The following is a 12,178-nucleotide window of genomic DNA, read 5'->3' as shown; positions in this document are numbered from 1 at the left end:
AAGTTTAATACACAAATAATCTAATTGTCATTTCTGAAATAATATCTATTGGTTTAATGGAATCTTCTAACATAAGTTTTTTAAGCATCCTTAGTAATATGTAGACAAAGCTTATCACACATTATTCATTGCAGCTGTTATGACATTTTATTTTGAATTTCTTTATGATATAGAAGCTTTTATTTCATTTTTAATTTATTTAGTATTTTTCTTTTCTTATATTTTCATTAATATGTCTGATTAGTTTAATAGTACATTAATTGATTTTTCAGTAGAACACAGTGCAATTTTATTTGGTAGTATTTAGTTTGATTTTACATCAGATTTGATGCATTTTTGTTATTAAAAAATTAAACTTACAATTTTTTAAATATTCTGGCATAAGTAGTGAAAAATGTTTTGTTTCAAAATTTGCCAATTTTTCAAACCAAAGCAATTCATAACAAAAAATGAATCATGTGTGAAAGTTATGAAATACATAATTATGAAGGATGCTAATCTACCCTGTGTTACAGTTACTAACCCAGAATGAAATAAGACAAAAAGAACAAGAGCTTGAAGATAAACTCAGGCATCTACAGAAATTACAAACTGTAAGTAAACAAATGATGGGGCTGTTAATGGCATAGTGAGGGCAGGGTGGTTATGGTAGAGTGATGTCAGGTGAATTAGTGAACAAAAATAGTTTCTTTCACTGGTGGCAGTGTGTGATTTTGTATGCAACATTGGTGTAATGTTTGAGTCTACAGTGAGATGATGGCAGTGTTTTTTGTGGCTGCAAGTTGGCTGTATGAATTTCATATACTGTGGTTTTTACCACAGGTGTTGGGCAAGAAATGTGTTACTGCTTTTATTCATTAAAAAAAATCTTACTTTAAAGCATTTTGACTAAATTTATAGAACGTTCATACTAATTTAAGATAATTCTGCCATTAGTGGACAATTTTAAATGCTATCTTATACATATATTTTGATTAAAAGTACAGATGTAGAGTTTTTGTCAAGCCTAACCCCTTTCAGATATATGTTACTAATCATTAAAGACCAAAACAATTTATTTTCCTCATTACCAGATTATTTTTTTTAATTTCTTGATGACCATTCCTGCTACTAAAATTTGAATGTTTTGAAAAAGCCTAACATTCCTTGTAGTGCAGTGTGAGTTGATTTACATTCATTCTTAAACTTTAATCATACAAGTCATACCTTTAAGATTCAATTGGGCTATACGCAAATGAATAGGATAAACAAATATATTTTCAAAGTGTGAGGTAAACTAAATGAAAATAGCTCTATAAATTTTGATCGTCAGATACTGTGATTTTTCCTGATTAATATGCAAATTAACATTTATTCTTATAGATTTGTAAAACTTTTGTCTCTATGTAGTTATTTTCTCATTAACCTTTAAGCTCATAACATCAATTTAATGAAATAGCTGACTGCAATTTTTCATTTTGTTTTGCTAGAATAGATCATTTGATTGTTTGTATTTGCTGCACATGTCTTACTTTGATTTTAGTATGTTTTGCTTGTAGTGAATTTAAGCAATGCATGATCTAAAATGCATGCTTCTCTTAGCTAAAGCTTTATAGTTTTGCATTTATCCAGGCTCTTCACTCTCCACGGTCAAATGGCTTTGCAGACACCACAGATGATAGTAACAAACACACAGATGACAAAGATGACCTTGATATTCATCTTGAGAATCTGAAACAGAATTTCCCACAGGTGGCAGCCATTATATTACATATCAATATCATTTACAATTCTAGAATCACTTTCAATTAAACTAATTAACATCAAATATTTGAATAAAAAAATTCTAAAGAGAAAATGTGTATTATGGTATTCAAAATGAATTTCATATTGTTTTATATTTTTAATATAAAACTGTATAAACCTTAGATCTGATTTTAAGAATAACAAAAAAAGATTCCTGAAAATTAGTTTTCCAGTCCCAAAAATGTAATATTTAAGAAAATTGGAGATTGTTGTTTTTTCCCTACAGGATAGATATCTTTGTTCTTGCAAAATTTTGATCTAACACACATTGTGACAAACACAATTGCGAAGACAACTTGGGTGACCTGTTAAAAATAATTTTATCACTTTTGTGAAACAGTGGTGCCTTTCTTGTGTTGCTTAGTATAGAAAATTAATAAAAAGAACTAGAAGTGAAATTCTTAAGCTTGGTTAAAAAGATCCTGTACATTTTGTTATTTAGTTCAACACCTTAAATTAATAGTGATTACTAGTAGACATTTAACTCAACATTATACAGATCAATATTATAACTCTCTTTATACTGTATACTCATCAACATTAGCTTTATTCAGCATATGTTTATAAAAAAAGTATTGAAAATTAAGTTATTACTATTCATTTTCATCTGTTTGCATTGTATACCGTAGACAAGAAAAATTATATTAGTATTTGATTTCGGCTTTTTTGAAATGTTTCGATTCAGCACTACTGAAAACTATGTAGATGAAAAACACAATTGACCAATTTATAAGCCATGTATTTCAAATGAGTATTGGCATTTTTTAAATAAGAGAGTTTAATGTTTTAGGTCATATCTGAAAACAAGGAGAATATTCAAACAGATCTAAGAGGAAAGCTAACCGAAGAACAAGATTATTTAAGGGTATGTATTAAAAATTTGAAATATCTGTCAATCCTGTTATCGATTCCAAGGCGTCTGTATTAGATTTTAAGTATTTTTTTGCAATGTTGACAATTTCATCTAAAGAATTTTATTCTTTAAAATATAATTGTTTTTTGTAGTATCAGCTTCAGCAGCAAATGAAACGACATGCCGATGCCATGGAAACAGCTAGGTTACAGTCAGAAGGAACGATAGAAAGTCTGAGAGATAAACTTAATACTTTACAAGAGGTTTTAGTGAATACGGGTGACTCTTCAGATGACCAACGAAGATCTACTAGAACAAGGACAAGGTCATCATCACCAGGCAAATCTGTACTAGATACAGCAATGATACTTGTAAGTAGCAACAAATTTTGTGAATTCTTGAAGTGTTAAACACGAAGACGAATACTGTTATATATAATGCAGGGCAAGCTCATGTTGATTTTTCATAAAATGTATTGATTTTCGAGTAATCAATTTCATGTATCTAAGTGAACGAATATCGAAGGTACATTACAGAAATTGGACAAATATGCCATTAAAACATATGTATTTGGCAAATCAACATGAGCTTGCCCTGCATTACATGTAACAGTATTCGTCCATACCAATTTTAAGCAAATTAAGTTGTCTCGCAGGCCTATAGAAATTTTTTGAAAATTTGGTGTTCACCACAAGAACTGGTTTGGCCACAACATAACAATTTCAAGTTTTCTTTACAATTTACATAGTGTGTATATGTTAAGTATGTTTAAATGAACATATGTTCTCATTGTTTTTGACTTTATTCATTATACGTTGACAAATACAGGCAAAGTTTAGATGTTTATGAAGTGTCCTATATTTTGACTTCAGTGGAACCTTGAGTTAATGATTTTCATTAGATTAGTTAATTGTTTTTTTTAATGTCATGAATATGCAAATTTACTGTGAGTTGTGATGGTCCATCTTGTATTTGTCAACTGACATCTTTGATTCATATGTTTCCCCCTATAAATTTGAAATCCACACTTACATTAGCCCAAATAAAATCATATTTATAAATCTTATTTGTATCTTCAATGTACTCCTTGGTAATTATAGGATAGAAATAGATCGCCAAGTCCTGGCCAGTCACAACGTAGTTATTCAGCACAGAGACATCGATCAAGGTCAACAGATCGTGCACCTAGTCCACTATTTCCTGACAGAGAATGTAAGTTGTGTAATTTGTCTTCTTTTAAAATTCAGTAATAGTAAAGTTTAAATGTTTTCCATTTGCTTTTTATACTTTTTCCTTTTTCTTTATCAAAGAAATGTTCTACTTTATAGCAAGTTTTTGATTTGATATTTACACATCTCTCACTTCTTTTATATCTTAATAACTTCAAAATATAATTTTTCTTTTTCAGTATTAACAGCATGAAGTTTATGTGGGAACAAAAACAAACATTTGCGTGTTGATAGCTGACAGCAATGACTTTATGGTCAGTGGTACTGATAGGCAGCAGACGTTCTGAAGTTATGATGGAAGTGCATTTTTATTTCGTTCCTCTCAGCATTTATCCCTAGCAATGGTTGCAAGACATTATAAAATGCTGGTTTTGCAACATTTTCGTGAAAAGTTTCTGTGATATTTATTTATTCTTTTATATTTGTATTTATATTTCTAGAAAATTTACATGTTTTCTTTTAGAAAGTCTTTGTCATTTTATATAAACTTTTAACACTGAAAATATTCCGTCCAGAATTTTTTATGTTTAATTATACCACATTTTTTAAGGTAAAAACTTTTTTTAGTTATCATAGAAGATTTATGCAATGTAAATAAAATTTAAACATCAATACAAAAATCATAACACAGTATTATTCTCATTGCATAGTGATTTATAAGTTCTAGGAATTTATTTATTTATATAGACAGATTTCCATACATAGCATGGATGTTTGAATATTTAATGCATTTTAATTATTGAATATTTAATGCATTTTAAGTAATTTTTGAATAAAGATTTGATTTATGAATCTTTAATAATGCACATTCAGTTTTCAATTTTTTACCTAAATTTTCTTCAACCTATATGGATAATTTAGAAAAGAATATATATTTTAGAAAAAACAAAAAATCTACAGAGATTGCTATTTTAAATGATATGGATATCATTTTAGATTTAATGAAATAAACCTTTTCAAAACAGTTTGTATTTAAAAATGTAATAAATGTAATGTGCTTACGTATTCCATAGTGAATTAATTTATGATTTATCTATTTGTTTAGTGTTAGTGCCAAACGTACACAAGATTCGAGCATTCTAAATAAATATTTATTATATGTAATGTATGTTGCTATTATTGTTTTTTAAACAATTTACTAAATAGCCCACCAACAATTATATAATTTCATAAGATAAATGGAATCAACTTAACTGTAAAAAGTAAAATCACAAAAATACTGAACTAAGGGGAAAATTTAAAAAGGAAAGTCCCCTAAACAAATGGCAAAATAAAAAGCTCAAACACATCGATCGAATGGATAACAACTCATATTCCTGACTTGGTGTAGGCATTTTCTTATTTAGAAAATGGTGCATTGAACCTGTTTTTTTTAGCCAGCTCAACCTCTCACTTGTATGACAGTCAAATTCCATTATATTGACAACGATGCAAGAATGATACAAACAAACATGATAGGTAACAATGTCAAAAATAGGGGTACAGCAGTCAACATTGTGGTATAACCTTAATCAATATAAAAACAAACAAACAATCATGATAGGTAACAATGTCAAAAATAGGGGTACAGCAGTCAACATTGTGGTATAAACTTAATCAATATAAAAACAAACAATAAAACAAACAAACATGATAGGTAACATTGTCAAAAATAGGGGTACATCAGTCAACATTGTGTTACAACCTTAATCAATATAAAAACAAACAAACAAACAAGCAAACATGATAGGTAACAATGTCAAAAATAGGGGTACAGCAGTCAACATTGTGGTATAACCTTAATCAATATAAAAACAAACAAACAATCATGACAGGTAACAATGTCAAAAATAGGGGTACAGCAGTCAACATTGTGGTATAAACTTAATCAATATAAAAACAAACAAACAATCATGACAGGTAACAATGTCAAAAATAGGGGTACAGCAGTCAACATTGTGGTATAACCTTAATCAATATAAAAACAAACAAACAATCATGATAGGTAACAATGTCAAAAATAGGGGTACAGCAGTCAACATTGTGGTATAACCTTAATCAATATAAAAACAAACAAACAATCATGATAGGTAACAATGTCAAAAATAGGGGTACAGCAGTCAACATTGTGGTATAACCTTAATCAATATAAAAACAAACAAACAATCATGATAGGTAACAATGTCAAAAATAGGGGTACAGCAGTCAACATTGTGGTATAACCTTAATCAATATAAAAACAAACAAACAATCATGATAGGTAACAATGTCAAAAATAGGGGTACAGCAGTCAACATTGTGGTATAACCTTAATCAATATAAAAACAAACAAACAATCATGATAGGTAACAATGTCAAAAATAGGGGTACAAAAGTCAACATTGTGGTATAACCTTAATCAATATAAAAACAAACAAACAAACAAACAAACAAACATGATAGGTAACAATGTCAAAAATAGGGGTACAGCAGTCAGCATTGTGGTATAAACTTAATCAATATAAAAACAAACAAACAAACAAACAATCATGATAGGTAACAATGTCAAAAATAGGGGTACAGCAGTCAACATTGTGGTATAAACTTAATCAATATAAAAACAAACAAACAAACAAACATGATAGGTAACAATGTCAAAAATAGGGGTACAGCAGTCAACATTGTGTTATAACCTTAATAAATATAAAAACAAACAAACAAACAAACATGATATGTAACAATGTCAAAAATAGAGGTACAGCAGTCAACATTGTGGTATAACCTTAATCAATATAAAAACAAACAAACACACAAACATGATAGGTAACAATGTCAAAAATAGAGGTACAGCAGTCAACATTGTGTTATAACCTTAATCAATATAAACAAACAAACAAACAAACAAACATGATAGGTAACAGTGTCAAAAATAGGGGAACAGCAGTTAACATTGTGTTATAACCTTAATCAATATAAAAACAAACAAATGTAACAAAGAAGCAAGGAATGCACATTTCAACAATTCATGTCTCATTGAAAATCCCTGATACACATGTTGGTGACCTGATCAAACGAAAATGGACCTAAACTTCAAGTGGTGACTTATTGTCATCCGATGTTATTTACCTACTGGTTTTTTTCAAAGAAGGCAGGCTTTCTTTGGTTTTGAGATCGTTTGACGATTTGTTGTTCATCAATTAAGATCATGTCTAATAAAATTGAAGTTTGGTTCATTTGATTTTATAAATTGTTCACACTTTGTTCTGGTTCCCTCAGGAAAAAACTCATATGGAATGTTGGTGATGTCTGGTGTCATTATATACATTACCATAATTTAGGGAATGCATAAAGAGGAGGATAGGACCTTTATCGGGACTCCGGGATCAGGTGTTTTTAAGCTCGGGAATTCTTTTTTCGAATTTCGGGACCTCGGGAATTCGTTTTTTAAGCCCGGGATTTCGGGATCAGGACCCCTCCTACCCTCCCTCCATAAACAATGTGTTTTTTTTAACAATTTTCTCACTCATGAGTAGAACAATTATGTTTGGTAAATAGAAACATTGCAATGTATGCAGACTTTTACATGTGATATTCATAGATTGTTCAAGGATCAGTGATCAACCTTAAACGTTTTCATTGTAATCCAGTAAGGTCATATTTGTTGGGAGTGTAAAAACTAGGTCAATTCTATTGGGTGAATAGTTTACCGACCGTGCAAGGGCTATATAGCCAGTCAAGGTCGTTAAAAACTTCCATTTGTTGGGTGAATAGATGACCTTGTTTTATTGTCTCGACTGTGGTGCCAGACATACAGAATACAATCCGGTAGGGTGGACAGCGTAAAAAGATGCAATAGATACCAAAGGAATATTAAAACATGGAAAGATAAGCAAATCCTGCTCCATATGTTGCAGCTGTGGTTCTGCTCATGTAAGTATAACTCAATGATGGGTCTTATTTTGTAGGTCACAAACATGGAAAAGTGGACAGGATTGTTGGTTCAACAACTGGAAGGTATCCATCTTCAACTGTGAAACATATTTATAGAGGAAAGGTTGTGATCTCACTATTGACACTAAACATGTTTAACCCTGCCACATATTTGCGTCTGTCCAAAGTTGGTTGGTGCTCCATTTTCTTGCCCATCGGTGGCCTTCGTCTTTTTTCTACTCTTTTGTTGGGTTGTTGTCTCTTTGACACATTCCGCATTCCATCCATTCTCAATTTCATGTCGTAAAGTTTTGTACTCAACTGAACTTCATTGATAATTTTTAGACGAAGTCAAGATCAGAGGCTGTTGTATCCTTTAGTTTAAGTTTGATGGGGGACGAGTAAAATAACAAAAATACCAAACTTGAAGTGAAATTCAAAACGGAAAGTCGTTCATAAAATCACAAAATCAAAAGATCAAACACGTCTTGCTTATGGAGAAAAACTGTCACATTTCTGACTTGGTACAGCCATTTCCTTAAGTATAAAATGGTGGATATAACCTGTTTCTAAAGCTAGCTAATCCTCCCACTTGTTTGACAGTTGCATAAATTCCTTTATGATGACAAAATGTGTGAGGATATAGCAAATTTGAAGTTAAAGGACAATGCTAGCTTCTGTTTATTCTTCATAAAGTATGTAGTCAGTCTCATCAAAAGAGGAATATGTCGGCAAGAAGAGGGATACATTTGGTTGCCATGGAAAGCCAATCGACTGTTATTTGAAAAACACTCCCTCCAAACAAACATGTTGTCGATGTAGAAATCATACATCTAAATCATGCCAGTTTCAAAACAATAAGGTTTGAATCTGAGTAAATTTGTACACAGTACGATTCATCCTTTTCAACGTTGACCATTCTTTTTTATGAACCAACACTGTGATAATTCTTTCAATTTGTCTTTTGTTTGGATTAGGAAAAGTTTTCTGGATTTACCTTCATCAGGAACGCTTAAATGCAAACCTGGTAACAGAATATCTAACATATAAGTTCCTGTCCAAACATTTGAAATCCGAAGATGTATAAGTACCGAACCCGTTGAAGAGCTATATGACAAAAAATACCTAAAATAAAAAGCCCATTTCATCTAAAGTCAACTTTGCTCGAGGAAGTTGAAACCTTAGTTTCTTAATAATTTCCCAAAATTATACAAGGAATCCGAGATAATTTTTGAAAAGTTTGTTAAATCATGTCAGTGCCGAAGTAATGACTACTGAGCTGAAGATACCCTCGTGAACTGATAATCCACCAGCAGTAAAGGATAAAAAGTAAAATGTTTTAATACCACCGCAAAAGGAAAGATACTTACATTGTATTTACTCCTAACCGATTTGGGAAATGTTAATCATACACAAGACACAGTAGTAGTTACCGATGTATAAAACTCATAAATCCATGACGCAGATATAAATTAAGGTAAACCGAAACACCAGTTGCATTGCCAGAGTTAACATATCCTGCTATGCATGTACCACCCGTCCCCACATCCAAATCCATATCCAGTCAAAATGTCACGAATGGTGAAGAATACACAACGGTAATCGAGTTGGTTTCTTTACTCACGGTATTGTTCCTGAAAATCAATATTTCATCTGCTATAATTTAATGATAATTTGGTGAAAACATTGAGTTTTTTACAAATAGCATCGGTAGACCGTTGGTTTTCCCATTTGAATGGTTTTACACTAGTATTTTTGGGGCCCTTTATAGTTTGTTGTTCGGTGTTAGCCAACGCTCCGTGTTGAAGGCCGTACATTGACCTATAATGGTTTACCCTTATAAATTGTTATTTGGATGGAGAGTTGTCACATTGGCACTCATGCGTACCACACATTCCTATATCTATCAGTAGTGATGTATTTGTGATGTCATAAAAGTAGGTGAATTTCGTTAAAACATAATTTGGTAAGTTCTTGACAGTTGTGCCCCCTCCTCCACACACAAATGTGTTTGCAGAAATATTTTCAGCATGTGATATTCTTAACTTTTAAACAAAATTCAATGAACGAGCGGAGGCATAAAAAGTCATCAAAAAAGGGTGAAAAATTTCTGAAATATGAAATAAAATCATCATATCCTGTTTCAGGCCAAAAAAAAATAAATATGTAGGAGATATACAACAATTCATTGTGTCTTTTTGTGTGGGGGTGTATAAGTACACAGCCACGTCCACTCGTATTTTTTGTCTATCTGTTAAGTTAAGCCTTTTTCAACTGATTTTGTATAGTTAGTTCTTATGTTGTACAGTTATACCACTGTCCCAGGTTAGGGGGAGGGTTGGTTGGATCCCGCTATTATGTTTATACATTATTTATGTATGTGCCTGTCCCAAGTCAGGAGCCTGTAATTCAGTGGTTGTCGTTTGTTTATGTGTCACATATTTATTTTTCGTTCATTTTTTTACATAAATAAGGCCGTTAGTTTTCTCGTTTGAATTGCTTTACATTGTCTTATCGGGGCCTCTTATAGCTGACTATGCGGTATGTGTTTTGCTCATTGTTGGAGGCCATAAGGTGACCTATAGTTGTTAATGTTTGTGTCATTTTGATCTTTTGTGGATAGTTGTTTCATTGATAATCATACCACATCTTCTTTTTTTTTTTTATATATAACTATACTTTTGAAATAATATGACTTTTAAATATACACGTTTACACTGAGACAACTGTAACACATTGTATGTGTTATAGTAGTCTCAGCTTTACATGACTGTTTATTGGGTTACGGACCCCGCTACTCTTTTACAGATCAGACATTAATACTCTTTCATATTAATTATATGTACCTAAAACGACGAAAATGTCTCGACATTAAGTTTATAAGAAACAAATAAATCGGTCATTCCTTTACTAAATTTTGAACTTATTTAGTGTCTATTTAAGTCGTTCTTCATAAGTCAGTTGGCGAAGTTTTTGTGACAGAACAAATCCCTGCTAATGAAGCCTTTATAATGCGATCATGCTCTAAGGTAAAGAACTAAATGAGATGTATAAACGCCATAAGATTGACTTGAGTATATATATATACTACTAAGAAATAGGGAGTTGGCAATTGGAATGCTTGAATCATCACATTCGTCATAGATTTTAGTTTGAAGTAGATCATATGTCTGGGTACGCACTGAAACACGAAATCCCGAAATCCCGGGCTTAATAAACACGAAATCCCGAGGTACCGAAATTCGAAAAAAAATTCCCGGATCCCGAAAGGATCAATCCCGAAATCCCGGAGTCCTGATAAAGGTCCTATCCCTCCTCATTTAATGATCTTTAATGCAATACGGACCCGGATTTTGACCTATTTAATGATCTTTAATGCAATTGCAATTAACATTTATTGACGGTCAGGTGAAACAATTCAAATAAAGAAGAATAAAGTTGTATCACAGATGAAATGAATAATATACAATAAATAGATAATTCAGTTTAATCGCTGTCTATTATTTAAAATATGTATTTAAATAATTCTCCAAGGGTTTGATATTGATATTTATGCTTGAAGTTTTTGTATCAATTAGTGATTTTAAGTGTTTTAAATGACTTACGGTAGATCAAAAGTAAATGTTTTTTGAGACAGATTTTTTTTTTATAATTTACCAAAATGAAGATTTTACTATGCTTTTTTTCAAAAATATAATAAAAAGTATGGGGCACCGTGCTATTTTTCAAGCTAAAAATTGCCTAAATTTGGTTAGTTTGTTCATGAAAAAACACATTAATGTGCAAAAAAAAAATTCTATGAGACAGATTTTTGAAATAAATTGTGAAAAGATAGGTTTCATAATATGTTTTAAGAAAATAAAAAGAAAACATGGTGTCACTGAACTTGTTTTCTTGCCACAAGTGAAAGTAATAAATTTCCCTATTAGTCCAGTATAGTGTTGTAGACTATATAAAGCAATTTATGGAATTGCGAAAATAAGGTCCACATTGGTCAATTATTATATACATCTATATATAGATATATGTTATTAATATCAACTTCACTTTTTAAAAACATTTATCATGTATAGTTATGTTTCTTGTCACTTGTGTATACATTGTACTATGTTTGCATTTTAACCCGTCAGGGTTTCATGTTTTTTGCAATAAAGTATAAATTTTGTATTAAAAGAGTTGTCTCCCCTTAAATGGCTCATTTGAAAAAATGATTTTAAAAAACAAAAAGTTTGTTATTTGTTAAAATATTTTGAATAATACAATAAATTATCAAGTTTTCTTTATATTAATAAAGAGTCTAACCATTGAATTGCAAATCTGCTTCCAAATTTGCTGATTTGGGCAAATAACTAGATCAATTTTGTACTGTGATTGTACAATCCAAGACGGCGGTATGTACCATGAATCTTTCTTAACTGATTAA

General features: G+C 31.0%; 1 protein-coding gene across 19 annotated transcripts in view; it reads left to right on the top strand.

The window, feature by feature from the left end:
• Positions 1–4,971, top strand: part of LOC134707553 (centriolin-like) — an 83,410-nt gene extending 78,439 nt beyond the window's left edge. For 11 of the 19 annotated variants that reach the window (XM_063567426.1, XM_063567409.1, XM_063567410.1 and 8 more), the window contains 6 exons: positions 516–593; positions 1,612–1,731; positions 2,576–2,650; positions 2,791–3,009; positions 3,739–3,850; positions 4,047–4,971. In XM_063567426.1, coding sequence (XP_063423496.1) covers positions 516–593; positions 1,612–1,731; positions 2,576–2,650; positions 2,791–3,009; positions 3,739–3,850; positions 4,047–4,060 — 618 coding nt within the window. In that variant the 3' untranslated portion in view covers positions 4,061–4,971. The remainder of the gene's footprint in view (positions 1–515; positions 594–1,611; positions 1,732–2,575; positions 2,651–2,790; positions 3,010–3,738; positions 3,851–4,046) is intronic. The other 8 variants (XM_063567421.1, XM_063567416.1, XM_063567412.1 and 5 more) reach the window with 3 other exon arrangements.
• The last annotated feature ends 7,207 nt before the right edge of the window (positions 4,972–12,178 follow it).

This window comes from Mytilus trossulus, chromosome 2 (genome assembly GCF_036588685.1).
Source record: "Mytilus trossulus isolate FHL-02 chromosome 2, PNRI_Mtr1.1.1.hap1, whole genome shotgun sequence".
NCBI classification, from domain to species: Eukaryota; Metazoa; Mollusca; class Bivalvia; order Mytilida; family Mytilidae; genus Mytilus; species Mytilus trossulus.
The sequence above is the reverse complement of the archived record's forward strand: the minus strand, read 5'-3'. Positions and strand labels throughout refer to the sequence as shown.